The following is a 15,536-nucleotide window of genomic DNA, read 5'->3' as shown; positions in this document are numbered from 1 at the left end:
TAAACACATTAATTTTCTGATACTTATTTTATATTTTCGGCTCATACCTTGTGGGCTCGAGGCTTACACTCCTGGTTCTTTCCTCAGAAGTTTAAGGATAATTTCTGGCAGGGTTGGAGACCATGTAGGTGCTGGTGATCAAACCTGGGTTAGCTGCATTGAAGGCAAGGGCCTGTTTGTAAGTGCTCACCTTCTTGTTGTTGTTGTTGTTGTTGTTTTTTGAGAGTCTTAACTCGAGTGTTCCAGGGCCACCAGATGTACACTTTATGGTGTTGGTGGCTTATGTAGTCATCATTGGTTGAACCTGGGTCTTTCTTATGCAGGGCATTCAGCTTATGCCTTTGAACTCGTAAAATATTACATCTACATGATTTTTCTAATAGACTAATAATAAAGTGAACACCCACATTATTAAAAACTGAAAATAATATATTAAGGGATACCCATAAAGAAGGGATACCCATTAAAGAAGAGAAAAAAAGGAAAATGGACTAAAGATTTATTCTGGTTTTTTTTTTTTTTTTTTTTTTTTTTTTTTTGGTTTTTGGGCCACACCCGGCGATGCTCAGGGGTCACTCCTGTCTGTCTACTCAGAAATAGCTCCTGGCAGGCACGGGGGACCATATGGGACACCGGGATTCGAACCAAACACCTTTGGTCCTGGATCGGCTGCTTGCAAGGCAAACGCTATCTCTCCAGGCCCAATACCCATATGTTTTATGTCCAACAGTTATGAGGACAAAACTATTAAAATTTTAATTCTGTTTCTTCCCTTCATTTTCTTTTTTTGTTTTTATTTTGGGTTGGTGCTCATGGCTGAACTTCCTGGCTCTGTACTAAGGGATCATTCTTGGTGGATTCTGGGAACCATATATAGTGCCAGGATTAGAACCTTACTGGGCCATATTCCTGTTCATAAACAAATGCCTTGTCTGTTGTACTTTCTCTGGCCCCAAATTTTAACATTTTAAAAATAGGATAGGGAGGCTAGGGAGGTAATACAGAGGTTAAAGACACTTGCCTTGCACATGGCCATCCCTAGTTTGATCCTTGGCACCATATAAAATCTCCTGAGCACCACCACTGTGACTCAGAAAAGGTATTGAACCTGACCTAACTATATTCTGTGATGTGACATTTTTTTCTTTCTTGGAGTGTGGGGGAACACACCCAACAGTACTCAGTGCTTACCCCTGGCTCTTTGTTCAGGAATCACTCCTGGCAGAGCTGAGAAATTGTGTATGGTTCCGGGGATTTAACCTGAGTCAACCTTAAGTAAACCAAGGGCTATACATATTATACTGTCACTCCAGCCTATAGGGAATTATGTTTTAACTTAATACTACTGAAGTTCACAGTTGGGTTTTTTTGGTGGTGTTTGTGGTAAGGATTAAAACACAGTTTTATGTAATGTGTTTTTCTCTACAACTTAGACAATTAAGGGAGGAAATATTTTAAACTTTGGACATTATTAGTATTTGTTCCCAGTTTTGTGGAACAGGCTTTCCTGGACATGTGATACTGTGTGGGGAGAGAGGCTGGGAAATAAGGAGATTTCAGCAAGCTGGCCTTGAATATAAAAGAAAGTCTCTTTTAGACTTTTGTCTCTTTTAGAAAAGTATAGAGACTTGAGTCCCTGCTGTATGAGTGCAGGAGAAAGTCATTCAGGTCAAACAACCTGTTCAGGCTTATAGTGCCATAAACATTGCAACCACTATCTTTACATACTTCTTGATTTAATGATGACATGAGCATTGCTATCTTTACATGATTCCTGATTTAATGATGCCATGGCATTGATATGCTGTCTTTACATGCTTCCTGATTGAATGATGTCATGTACCTTTTGACTGTTGTCTCTGAATACCATCTTGTTGCTATACTGTCTAAACTGTATTACCCACATTCTGTCTTTAGCCTAACGTTTACCCTTAGAAGCCTTTTCTTTATCTTCAATAAATGAAGTCCATTGCTCTGACAATGCTTCCCTTTGAGTAGTCTGTGGCTCACAGTTTTCCCTCTCTTTCCTGAGAGCAGCCTCGAGGCTTATCCACCCTTGCATTGGCCTTGTCGAGGGACCTGGCACCAGAATCCTTATAATACTGTATACACCTGGCAGTGCTGGGGGTTTCTGGGAGTGTGTGTGACTTGCAGGGTGGGAACTGAACTCAGTCCTTTTGCATATAAAGCATGAATTCTAATGCCTGAATGATTTCCCCAGCCCTTACCTTTTTTTTTTTTTCCTTGATAAAGCACTTTTATCAATCATCCTGTATGGGTTGTCAGGACAAACTCTCTACCTTTGTTTGTTTGTTTGTTTGTGGGGGGGGCACACACGGTGACACTCAGGTTACTCCTGGCTATGCACTCAGAAATCGCTTCTGACTGGAGACCATATGGGACACCAGGGGATTGAACCACAGTCCGTCCTAGGTCAGCAGCATGCAAGGCAAACGCCCTATTGCTGGCTCCGGCCCCAAACTCTACCTATTTTATATGGGTAGGCTTAATGTCCAGTTTAGGACTCCATTCAGTGGAACTAATACTAAAGGGATGTTTCTCTTAGTACTTTAATAATTCACCTCAGATAAAGCTTAAGTCTGGGTCTCCCTAAATTAAATATTGTTTGAAAGTTTCTACACTATTAAAAATGCTCCTTAAATATATTTGTGTAGTACTCATACTTATAACTCATTGGAGAGTTGCCTGGACATTCTATTGAAACAATCTGTTTTGAGACTTGTTTAGAGTTTATGAGGATACAACCTAGCCTATGGGACCACCTGGTGGATTTTATTGAGATTAAATGGCCTCTTTAATTTTTTTTTTTTTTTTTTTTTTTTTGTGGTTTTTGGGTCACACCCGGCAGTGCTCAGGGGTTATTCCTGGCTCCAGGCTCAGAAATTGCTCCTGGCAGGCACGGGGGACCATATGGGGCGCCGGGATTCAAACCGATGACCTCCTGCATGAAAGGCAAACGCCTTACTTCCATGCTATCTCTCCGGCCCCCCTCTTTAATTTTTAAATTACATATTTTTAAAATTATAAACTAGGGGCCAGGAAGGTGGCGCTAGAGGTAAGGTGTCTGCCTTGCAAGCACTAGCGTAGGACAGACCGTGGTTCGATCCCCCGGCATCCCATATGGTCCCCCTAAGCCAGGAGCGATTTCTGAGCGCATAGCCAGGAGTAACCCCTGAGCGTCAAAAGGGTATGGGCCAAAAAAAATAAATAAATAAAAAAAAATAAAATTATAAACTAAATTGCTAATATGCTGTTAACAATAGAGAATCATTCGAGTAAGATGATTTTTTACTTGAGTTATAAACTATGATCAATGCTATATTTTAACAGGGGCCTGGAAAAATTCTGTGGAAGAATGGACGACAGAAGACTGGACTGAAGATGTAAGTGCTCATAGCATTCATTAGATCTACTCTCTTTTGGTTTCTGGAAGGGGGCATATGTACTTTGAAAAAAGCTTGAGAGGTTTTTATTGGGGAGGGGCACACCTGGCGAAGTTACTCAGGAGTTACTCCTGGCTCTTGCTCAGAAATCTCTCCTGGCAGGCTTGGGGGACCATATGGGGTGCTGGGAATCAAACCCAGGTCTGACCTGGGTCAGCCGCATGCAGGGCAAACCCCCTACTGCTGTGCTATCTCTCTGGGCTCCAGGAGACAATTTTCTTATGAATTTTCTTAGCTTAATTTTAGGCATCACCTCTACACATCCCCCATTAAATCCCATTTATTATCTTCTGGATTCAACATTCTTTTTGTTATTACACATGGTGATGCTTCGTGGCTTCCTCTCATTGCTTATGTATACATTGTGGTTCCAGCCATCTGGGGAAATCAAGGATAAAGGATTAGAACTATTGGTGGTAAACATCACAAAATGACCTATAATGGGACATTTTCCTCTTCACTTTTATTTGTGTACTCAGATTTTTTTTTTAGGGGCATGAGTGATAGTACAAGTAGAGTCCTTGCCTTGCTCATACGGTTCTCTGAATACCGCCAGGAATAATTCCTGAGTACAGAGCCAATAGTAACTAACCCCTGAGCATTGCTGGTTGAGGCCCCAAATACTCACCACTCCCATTTACTTTTAAAGTTTTTTTTTTTTTTTTTAATATGGAACGCTTCACGAATTTGCGTGTCACCCTTGCGCAAGGGCCATGCTAATCTTCTCTGATTTGAATCAGTAGAGGGATGGAGACCAGGGATAAAAGGAACATGAGCGTGGACAGCTTATAGATACTTTTTCTTCCTTTGTATAATGGTCAGTAGACCAGGATAGACCTTTCTCCAAAGAAGACAGATGACTCACAGACACACGAAGAATGCCCAATTTCACTGATTCTTTTTTTTTTTTTTTAATAAATATTTTTTGTTTTGGGGTCACATCCAACGTTGCTCAGGGTTTACTCTTGGTGGACTCAGGATCGTATGGGATGCAGGGGATCTAACCTGAGTCAGCCATTTATAAGGCAAACACTACCCACTGTACTATTACTCTGGTTCCCAGCTTCGTTGATTCTTAAAGAAATGCAAATCAAGGGTCCGAGCAGTGGTGCAAGAGGTTAAGGCATCTGCTTTGTGCACGTTAACCTAGGATGGACCGTGGTTCGATTTCCCGGTATCCCATATGGTCCCCCAAGCCAGGAGCAACTTCTGAGCACATAGCCAGGAGTAGCCCCTGAGTGTCGCTGGGTGTGGCCTAAAACCAAAAAAAAAAAAAAAAAAAAAAAAAAAAAGAAGAAGAAAAAGAAAGAAAATGCAAATCAAAACCACCTACAGTCTCAGATCCTAAGTCTGGCTACAACTAACATTTGTGTGAGAAAAGAATCTTAGTCCATTACTGCAAATGGAAATCGGTACCTCTGTGGAACACAATATGGAGATTTTCTTTTCTTTTTTTTTTTTTTTTATAATATTTTTATTTAAGCACCATGATTATAAAGATGTTTGTAGTTGAACTTAAGTTATTAAAAAGAACACCCGGGGCCGGAGAGATAGCATGGGGGTAAAGTGTTTGCCTTTCATGCAGGAGGTCATCGGTTCGAATCCCGGCATCCCATATGGTCCCCCGTGCCTGCCAGGAGCAATTTCTGAGCCTGGAGCCAGGAATAACCCCTGAGCACTGCCGGGTGTGACCCAAAAACCACAAAAAAAAAAAAAAAAAAAGAACACCCCCCTTTCACCAATACAACCTTCCTACCACCAATGCCCCCAGTCTCCCTTATTCCCCATCCTCTGCCTGTATTCAAGACAGGCATTCTTTTTGTTTTTTTTTTTTTTGAGTTTTTGGGCCACACTTGGTGGTGCTCAGGGGTTACTCCTGGCTGTCTGCTCAGAAATAGCTCCTGGCAGGCACGGGGGACCATATGGGACACCGGGATTCGAACCAACCACCTTAGGTCCTGAATCGGCTGCTTGCAAGGCAAACGCCGCTGTGCTATCTCTCTGGACCCAAGACAGGCATTCTATTTCTCTCACTCATCACTACCATTGTCATGATAGTTGTCAGTGTAGTATTTCTCTAAATGCACTCACCACTCTTTGTGAGATGCTTCATATCATGGGCTGGTCCTTCTAGCCTTCATTTTTATTGTCTCTGAGTATAATTATAATAATGTCTTATTTTTCTTAAATCCCACAGATGAGTGAGAGTATTCTTTGTCTTTCTCTTTCCCTCTGACTTATTTCACTCAGCATAATAGTTTCCATGTCCATTCATATATAGGAAAATTTTATCAGTTAATTTTTCCTGATTTTTGCGTAGTATTCCATTGTGTTTATGTACCCCAATTTCTTTAGTCACTCATCTGTTGTCGGGTATCTATGTTGTTTCCATATTCTGGCTATTGTAAATAGTACTGCAATGAATATAGGTGTGCAGAAGGCATTTTTGTATTGTTTTTTTATGTTCCTAGATTATATCCCTAGGAGTGATATGGCTGGATCATATAGGAGCTCAGTGTCCAGTTTTTTGATGAATCTCAATATTGGTTTCTATAAAGGCTGGACTAGACAAGCATTCCCACCAACAGTGAATGAGAGTTCCTTTCTCGTCACATCCCTGCCAGCACTGATTGCTTTTGTTTGTTTTTCTTCTCTTCCCTACCTTTCCCTTCCTTTTCCTCCTCTCCCCTCCCCATACTGGGCAGTGCTTGGAGACTACTTCTGGTTCTGTGCTCAGGAATCACATCTGGCAGGGTACAAGGTATGGGATGCCGGAAATAGAACCTGTGTTAGCCACAATTGAAGGCAAGCGCACTATTCACTGTTTTATCACTCTGTCCCTGGAGATTCCTTTTTTACAAGTGCAGATACCATAGATCTGAGCATGTCCTGGCATTTATCTGAAGGATATGCAAATACTATTCTGAAAAGACATTCATGCTTATGTTCATAGCAGCATTATTCATGGTAGCCAGACATAGGGTTAACCTAAAGGCCCACTGACAGGTGACTGGGTCCCAAAGTTGTATAGCCTATACCCAAAGGAATACTAGTCTGCTGTTCAAAAAAGCTGATTAGGGGCTGGAGAGATAGCACAAAAGCAAGGGCTTTTGCCTTGCATTCGAGGGACCCATTTCGAATCCCAGCATCCCATATGGTCCCCCAACCTGCCAGGGGCAATTTCTGAGTGCAAAGCCAGGAGTTACCCTGGATTGCTGCTGATTATGGCCCAGAAACAAATCAATCAATGAATTAATAAGTAAAGTTTAAAAAAAAAAAAAGCCCAAATTGAAATTGTCCAAACTCGATTGCTAACCTACATGTGTTGCAGAAGAGAAACTACCGGCAGGTTTGCTAAAGTAACTGTAGTGATAAAAATGAATTAACTTCAGATTGTATTGAGGTTGCCTACTCTACTGAGTTCAACATTAAAAAAAGAGATGGTGGGGCTGGAGAGATAGCACAGGGGTAAGGCATTTGCTTTGCATGTGGCCAACACAGGACAGACATGGGTTTGATCCTTGGCATCCAATATGATCCCCTGAGCCTGCCAGGAGCAATTTCTTTCTTTCTTTTTTTTTTTTTTTTTTTTAATGATTTTTATTGTGACCAATGTGAATTACAAATCTTACACAGTAATATTTGCGGTACATAGAGGCATTGAATCAGGGATATCTCACCACCAGTGTTGTCCTCCCTCCACGCCAGTTCCCAGCATCCCCTTCCTTTGCCCCCCAGACTGCTAGGGTAACTGGTCCCCTCTGTGTATAGCTTGTTGAAGATTGGTTATTGATTCTGTTGTCGTTGACTTTGGGTTTGGTGTGCCAGGAGCAATTTCTGAGCACAGAGCTAGTAGTAACTTCTGAGGGCCACTGGTTATGCCCCAACACCCCTCCACCCCCCCAAAAAAAAAACGATTTTGTGATTTGGAACAAAAATAATGGAACTTGATATTTTGCTAAATGCAACAAGAAAGTGAAAGAATCTGGATAGTTTTCTTCATGTGGCATGTAAATATTATAAGCAATGAAGTTGCAAAGAAAAGGACAAAAAATGAAAGAGGTGAATGAAAACTGATGGATACTAATGGGGTGGGATGGTAGAAGGAACAAGCCTTTTGGCATTTGACACAGGAATTTTTGTTACACAAACAAGTGGTTGGCATGGGTCATATTGTACATAGATGGAAGTGATAAGCTATATCTGTGAAATTTGGTAATATTGTAAACTAATGAGAATCAATTTAAAAGGGGATTTTTTTCCTCCCTCTTGTGGCATGGGCAGTGCCCGGGATTGAACCCAGGTTTATGTGCAAGACAAAGAAGTGTTTACTGATGAGGTTGGAGTGATAGCACAGCAGTAGGCCGTTTGCCTTGTATGCTGCCTACCCGGATGGACCTACGTTTGATCCCTGGCATCACTTAACTCCTGAAAACTGCTAGATGTGGTCCAGAAACCAAAAAAATTAAAAATAAAAAGAAGTATTTACTGTTAAGGTACTTGTCTGGAAGGAGGAAAATGTCTTCTACAGGGGCTGGAGTGTTAGTATAGCAGGTAGAGCACTTAGCTCGTATTTTTGCTGACCCTGTTTGTATCCTTACATGATCTCTGCAGCCGCTAGGAATGGTCCCTGAGCACAAAGCCAGAATAATTTGAGCACTGCTAAAACAAAACAAAAATACCACTCTTCTTTTTAGTTTTTGGGCCACACCCAGTGGTGCTCAGATTACTCCTGGCTCTGTGCTCAGAAATTGCTCCTGGCAGGCATGGGGGATCATATGGGATGTTGGGGATTGAACCCTTGTCTGTCCTGGGTTGGCCACGAGCATTGCAAATGCCCTACCACTGTGCTATCACGCTGGCCCCACCCGATGAATCTCAGGGGTTACTCCTGGCTATGCGCTCAGAAATCGCTCCTGGCTGGGGGACCTTATGGGACACCAGGGGATTGAAGAGCGGTCCGTCCTGGGTCAGCCACATGCAAGGCAAATGCCCTACTGCTGCGCCATCGTTTTGGCCCCCCAGTTTTTCTAGTCAAATACTATCTGTTCTAGCTTTTTAATTTATAAAGGTTTTAGAAACCCTTTTATCCAAATTAAAACAAAAATATTAGGGCCGGAGAGATAGCACAGTGGTGTTTGCTTTGCAAGCAGCTGACCCAGGACCTAAGGTGGTTGGTTTTAATCCCGGCGTCCCATATGGTCCCCCGTGTCTGCCAGGAGCTATTTCTGAGCAGATAGCCAGGAGTAACCCCTGAGCACCGCTGAGTGTGGCCCAAAAACCAACCAACCAAAAAAAAAAAAAAAAAAAAAAGTGAGTCACTGTATTCTTTCATGCTTTGTATTACTAAGATTTTTTGCGAAGTGTTTGGAGGAAAATTTTTTTCACTGGTTAGAAGTTTTCTGGATCATTAGATAGAAAGTCAGAAAAACTTAGCATGGAAAAGGTATTTGTTCCCATTTAATATGTTCACTTTGGACAAGGCATCATCCATCTGAACATTGAGTGTTGCAATGGCTGTCTGCATAATACACAGGTTTTATGTGGGTTAGGTGAGATCTTATGATGGATCAGTATCTGTTATATGCAGCACAGATGCACATAGACAGTATTAATGTTGTATGGTACATAGTATGAAGCAGCATGGAAAATTGACATTGTATTTACAATAATTTTTCAGGAGAAGTTCTTGGTGATACCTAGGAGCTATTACTACCTTTGTTTACAGGTTAACCTCAGCAGTGATTAAGGGATCTGCAGCGTTGGGCATGGAATCGGGATTGTGTGAAAGCACATGTTCCAGCTCATTGGAACCATTTCTTTTTTTTTTTTTTTTTGGTGGTTTTTGGGTCACACCAGGCAGTGCTCAGGGGCTATTCCTGGCTCCACGCTCAGAAATTGCTCCTGGCAGGCACGGGGGACCATATGGGACGCCGGGATTCAAACCGATGACCTCCTGCATGAAAGGCAAATGCCTTACCTCCATGCTATCTCTCTGGCCCCGGAACTATTTCAATCTGTATGTCAGGAGTATTTGCATTTGATAAAAGCGTGCGTGCGTGCGTGCGTGCGTGCGTGCGTGTGTGTGTGTGTGCGCGCGCGCGCGCGTGCGCTCTGGTTTTTGGGTCACATCTGGTAACACTCAGTATTATTCCTGGCTCTGCATTCAGGAATCACTCCTGTCAGTGCTTGGGGACTCTATGGGATGTTGGGGATTGAACGTGGGGGTTGCTGTGTCTAAGGCAATTGCACAGGTCTCTATGTTAAATTTTTATGTTGTAGCCTGATTTTATAGAGAAATGGGCTAGAGAGAGAGAGTGCAGGAGGATGCATTACTTTGCTTACATCCAGTTTGCGTAAGATTCCCTTGCACTACACATGTTCATTTCCCTTGCACTATCAGGGTTCATTACTAAGCCCAGAACAAGGTATGACCAAGGTATAAGTCGATTGTGAACTTCTCCCTTAAACAACACAAAATGCGGGGCCGGGCGGTGGCGCTGGAGGTAAGGTGCCTGCCTTACCTGCGCTAGCCTAGGAGACGGACCGCGGTTCGATCCCCCGGCGTCCCATATGGTCCCCCAAGCCAGGAGCGACTTCTGAGCGCATAGCCAGGAGGAACCCCTGAGCATCACTGGGTGTGGCCCAAAAACCAAAAAAAAAAAAACAAAAACAAAAAAACAACACAAAATGCCACGAATTAATAAAATAGATCACTATGTAAATAATACTGAAGTCATCTGTGTGAAAAAACCGATTTCTTTTGCTTGTTCAGATTTTCGTATTTTTGTTATTTTTAAATTGATGCTTGTTTTATTGGCATTCTTTTTGGGTGTGATGGCAAATTAACTAATGAACTATAATGTGTCTGATTTGACTTAACTGTGTTCTCTTCGCACTGTGTATTTTTTGTGTGCTTTACAGCAACACAGTACTGAAGCTAAGTAACACAGATACTGAAGCTAATTTGGCCTGCTGCCTCAAAAAAAAAAAAAATCAGCACCTCTCGGGAAATGAACTTTCTTTGAACAAGCTGCCCCCTGTTGTCCTAGAGGCTGCTCTGCCTCTTTAATTGTTCCTGTGTTGCCCTCACCCAGGGTCCAGGCCACCTACAATTGGAAATATTTCTCTAAAATTATCTTCATATTTTGAAAATTAGTTTGATCACTTGCAATTTCTTTAGACTGTTTCTTGACTTTTTTTTTTGTCTTGTTTTGGTTTTTGGTTCTTGGTCCATGCTTGGTGACTCTCAGGGGTCGCTCTTGGCTTTGCTCTCAGAAATCATTCCTGGCTTAGTGTCCATATGGGATGCTGGGGATCAAACTGGGTCAGCTGCATGCAAGGCAAACACCCTACTGCTGTGCTATCATTCCAGCCCCACGACTTTCCTTTCTTTTTTTTTTTTTCCTTTTTTTTTTCTTTTTTTTTTATTTTTTTTTTATTTTTTTTTGTTTTTTTGTTTTTTTGGTCATACCCGGCAGGCTCAGGAGTTATTCCTGGCTCTATGCTCAGAAATTGCTCTTGATAGGCTTGGGGGACCATATGGGATGCTGGGATTTGAACCAACTTCTGCATGCAAGGCAAATGCCCTACCTCCATGCTATCTCTCCGGCCCCAGGCTTTCTTTTTTGATCACTTTTCTAATAACCATTTCTCACTTTCCTCTGTATTTGCCTAACTCATGCTATAGCCTTCTATGACAGTGATTTTCACCTGTGGGGATTCATTCTGTGTGGGCCCCCACCCTGTTGAGATGCCTTAAAATTTTTTTTAATTTTGTTTTTTGGGGGGGGCCATATCTTGCTAGTGCTCCAGGCCTCTTCCTAGCTCTGTGCTCAGGGATCATTCCCTGTGGGACTCAGGGATACCGTGTAGGTTCCTAGGGATTCAAAACTGCTTTATTTAGACTACCTTTTGCATAACAGTCAAAGAGTATTGATGCCTAAAATATTCTAAGTAATTTTACTCTCCCTCCATCCTTTGCTAAATAGCTTTCTGAAACAAAAGTCTTCACTGCCTCATCTGTTCCAGCGGAGAATCATGTCACACCTGGGCAAAGGTAAACATTTCTGACCCCTTTTGATGTTACTCAAAGCATAATTGAAATTCTTGCATTAGTAAATGTTTCTTGTTTTTCTAATTTTTTTTCTTTTCCATCAAAGACTTGATTTTATCTTTATTTGATAACTGGAGGACCTTCCATCATTTCCTAATTGTATCCACTAAAAAAGTAAAAACCATAAAATAAGTTATGGTTTGACTTTATATTTTTGTGGCAGAGATTGTGTTAAACCTAGTTGGCTGGTTTTTTAATTCCTTTTAAAACTTTTTTTAAACAGATGAACTTAATACAAATAACCTGGTTTCTTTGTACAAAATCATTTTTAAGATCTTCTCAGACTAACACAAATTTCTTATTTTATATGGACCTGATTAGGGTTTTTTTTTTTTTTTCTTACACCATATGACGCCCAGGGATCAAATCCAGCTTGGCCATGTATAAGGCAAAAACACCTTATCCACTGTGCTCCAGCTCCCAGACCTGATTAGTTTTAATATAAGAATTTTATGTGGGAGCCAGCAAGGTGGCACTAGAGGTAAGGTTTCTGCCTTGCAAGCTCTAGCCAGGGAAGGACCTCGGTTCGATCCCCGGCGTCCCATATGGTCCCCCCAGGCCAGGGGCAATTTCTGAGCGCTTAGCCAGTAGTAACCCCTGAGCATCAAACGGGTGTGGCCCGAAACACAAAAACAAAAAAAAAGAATTTTATGTGACTTAGAATATAGATCTTTTGATGTCATAGAAATATTGTTAGTCTCGACACTATATTATCGTAAAGCATTTCTTTCCTTTTTACAATAACCTAAAAAACTTTTGTAGTTTTAAAATGCAATGATTTAATGAATATAACACCCAAGAAATGAAACAGTTTTGCACGTAATCTGCACATTGTCATGTTGAATTAGATGATTACAGACTTTCTGGATAGGGAATATGACCAATCACAGATTATATCTTGCAATATATTCCTTAGTGATTGCTCAGGATTTTTTTTTTCTTAATGGAAATATTATTTATCTGTTAATTGAGAATTTGAAAGGGTTGTTTCATTTTAAAAATATTAAGTGGACTTCAGTGTTCATTTTGACTACAGTATACTTGCTACTGTACTGTTTTTCATCTTACTAACCTTTCAGAGCACAACTATTTTTTTATAATTCATCTTTTGAGGTGAGTCATGTATAATACACTGCCTTGGATTTGTATTCGTGCAGGTTTTTTTCTTTGTCTTTTTTGTTTTGTTTAGTGGGCCACACTTGGTGACTCTCAGAGGTTACTCCTGACTATGCGCTCAGAAATTGCTGCTGGCTTGGGGGACATTTGGTATGCTGGGGATCGAACTGAGGTGCATTCTATGTCAGCCGTGTGCAAGGCAAATGCCCTATCTCTGTGCTACCGCTCTGGCCCCATGTATTCATGCACTTTAGATAGCATTATCTTGGGATTTAAAATGCTGGCCTGGACCTCAGCTTGATTCTAGAGAAGCTGAGGATGGTGATGTCAAAGAGAGGAGTGAGCTTTGAATTGTGTGTCTTACTAATAGTGTTGAGAATTTTATCTAGGAGAACTGACCCGGAACTGACTTTATTCATTCTTTTTGTTTTGGTTTTGGGTCACACTTGGCACTACTCAAGGTTTACTCCAGGCTCTATACTCAGTTATGATCCCCAGCCAGTGCTCGGGGCATCATATGAAATGCCAGGATTTGAATCCTGGTTGGTGGCATGCAGTGCAGTCTCTCTACCTGCTGTACTATCTGGCCCTAGACACTGACCTTAAAGAAGATGTAGTGGAACAGATTGCCATGTTAAGTCAGCCAAAGCACTGTGTAGAGTCCATGGAGAAGAGTTTATAGTAGATTCACCTATTAGGTAGTTTATGTATCTAGAAAATGTGTGTTTTTCCAAACCCCAGGCTTTTACTCTGTCTCATTACAAGAGTGCTAGTTAAGAGAGTATTTACTATACTGTGCTTTCTCTTTCTACTGCTTGGGTCATTCCATAATATGAAGCACTTGTTTCAGGATTCCATTGGGTTTTCAGAAATAAATAGGGAGTTGGGAATCATTGATTCTAAAAGAAAGGATCAGGGGGCCAGAGATATAGCATGGAGGTAAGGTGTTTGCCTTGTATGCAGGACAGTGGTTCGAATCCTAGCGTCCCATATGGTCCTCCGAGCCTGCCAGGAGTGACTTCTGAGCCAGGAGTAATCCCTGAATGCTGCTGGGTGTGATCCAAAAACAAAAACAAAAACAAAAAAATAAATAAAAGAAAGAAAAAGAAAGGATCAGTTTATTTGCTTCAAATTTTCAGACCAGTTGTCATTGTGCCTTTTCTGTGAAAGTGCTCGGCGCATCTTTTCATCCGCAAAACTCTCCTTGGTTTTTGTCTCTGTATGTTTTTTATTCCCCCCCCATGATTTGATGCCTCCTTTTGGCTTCCTTAAACTCCTGTTTTCTAACAGTTTCCCTCACCTATAGCAAATTTTTAGCATGAATTTGTTATTATTGATACATCTCTCATTCATTTGTTGGTAAGATTTGCTTATGACTCGCTCCTCATTTGCTTTTTGTCTGTTTAGCATTGATCTAGTAGCCTTGCTCCAGAAGCCTGTTCCTCACAGCCAAGCATCAGAAGTCAACTCCTTTGAAACGTCCCAACAAAAGGGCTTTGGCCAAGCCCTTGTCTTCACAAATTCTCAGCACAGCAATCAGATGGCACCAGGGACTGGCAGCTCCACTGCTGTCAACTCCTATTCTTCTCAAAGTCTGGTAACTAACTTTTTTTTTTTTTTGGTAACTCACTTTTATTTCAACACAAGAAAATGTATTCAAGAATGACACATACCTTATCATTATTTCCTAACAGCAAAAGAAAAAAAATCTATACTAGATTTCACTCCGTCCAGGAAACAATGATGCAATCATTTCCAAGCACATATCTGATGATGCCATGTGGAAATAAATTCCTGAGTTTCCTGAACAATGACCAAACCAAAATTTTTTTTTATAAAACCACACACACCAAAAAACTGTCTCTTGTCATAGTCACCCAATTTTCTTAGATTTTGTCTCAAAATGTGTTTATTCTTAAGATATTAATTTTTTTGTTTTCTACTTAAGTAAAATGGAAATGAATGTTTGTCCTTATTGGCTTGCAAAAACAGTTCTATCAAATCAAATCTGCTAAGGTGCTTAAAGTTTTTTATTTGGTTTAGTTTATTTTGCATTCTTATTTGTTACTCATTAAAATTAAGCTATTTTTCTTAAAATGTCACTGTATATAGTAGGCCCTTATACTTTGAGTATGTTTTCTCTAATATCATCTGTTGTCTCAGTAAGATTCTGGCGTCCTCAGAGAGTTGAGCTTCGATCAGAAAGAATTTTTTAGGCACTGTCAATTAAGGATGTGAGCTAGGCAGGTGGGATTTTAGGCTTCTTTATAGAATGTGGAAGTATGTAGCTGCAGAATCACTGTCTGAATTCCCTGTCCAACTCTAGCAGCTTCCCACTACTGGGGCAGATCAGGACTATAACTCTGACAATAGCTTTTACTGATGAGTATGTTTTGGTTTATTTCATACTTTTTAAAATCTAGTTGAGAAAAGGTATTTTTTGATTTATGAGGAGGTCATACGCAGTGGCGCTCAGGGGTTACTCCTAGCTCTGCACTCAGAAATAGCCCTTGGCAGGCTCGGGGGACCATATGGGATGCTGGGGTCCAAACCACCATTCCCCTGGGTCAGTCACGGGCAAGGCAAATGCTCTACTGCTATACTATTGCTCTGGCTTGTTTGGGTTGTTCTTGATTTTGGTTTTAGTGCCACAGCCTTAGCTGTGCTCAGGGCTTTCTCCTGGAATCCCTCCCAGAGGACTCAGAGTATCTTATGGGATGTCAGGAATTGAATACAGCTGTGTGCAAGGCAAGTTACATACTTATGTGCTATGTATCTGGTCTTGATAAACAAATTTCTCATGACTGTTTTCTTTTGACTTTTTGCTGTACCATAATGGA

The 15,536-nt window shown here is 41.1% G+C and overlaps 1 protein-coding gene and 3 non-coding genes across 5 annotated transcripts in view; 3 read left to right on the top strand and 1 right to left on the bottom strand.

Moving 5' to 3' along the window:
• Nucleotides 1-15,536, top strand: part of UBAP2 (ubiquitin associated protein 2) — a 122,520-nt gene that overhangs the window by 89,769 nt on the left and 17,215 nt on the right. For both annotated transcript variants that reach the window (XR_007495849.1, XM_049773014.1), the window contains exons 9-11: nucleotides 3,352-3,404; nucleotides 11,456-11,523; nucleotides 14,104-14,293. Coding sequence is in view for 1 of the 2 variants with exons in the window: in XM_049773014.1 (XP_049628971.1) it covers nucleotides 3,352-3,404; nucleotides 11,456-11,523; nucleotides 14,104-14,293 (311 nt within the window). In the remaining variant the exon portion in view is untranslated. The remainder of the gene's footprint in view (nucleotides 1-3,351; nucleotides 3,405-11,455; nucleotides 11,524-14,103; nucleotides 14,294-15,536) is intronic.
• Nucleotides 4,128-4,236, bottom strand: LOC126029775 (U6 spliceosomal RNA). Its single transcript, XR_007503049.1, has one exon. It is a non-coding gene; the product is annotated as a U6 spliceosomal RNA (small nuclear RNA).
• Nucleotides 6,761-6,892, top strand: LOC126030363 (small nucleolar RNA SNORA66). The gene has a single exon (XR_007503111.1). It is a non-coding gene; the product is annotated as a small nucleolar RNA SNORA66 (small nucleolar RNA).
• On the top strand, nucleotides 14,425-14,505 carry LOC126033172 (small nucleolar RNA SNORD121A). The gene has a single exon (XR_007504319.1). It is a non-coding gene; the product is annotated as a small nucleolar RNA SNORD121A (small nucleolar RNA).

The sequence above is a fragment of the Suncus etruscus genome, chromosome 1 (assembly GCF_024139225.1).
Source record: "Suncus etruscus isolate mSunEtr1 chromosome 1, mSunEtr1.pri.cur, whole genome shotgun sequence".
Taxonomy (NCBI): Eukaryota; Metazoa; Chordata; class Mammalia; order Eulipotyphla; family Soricidae; genus Suncus; species Suncus etruscus.
Note: the sequence above shows the minus strand (reverse complement) of the source record. Positions and strands in the feature narration are given on the sequence as shown.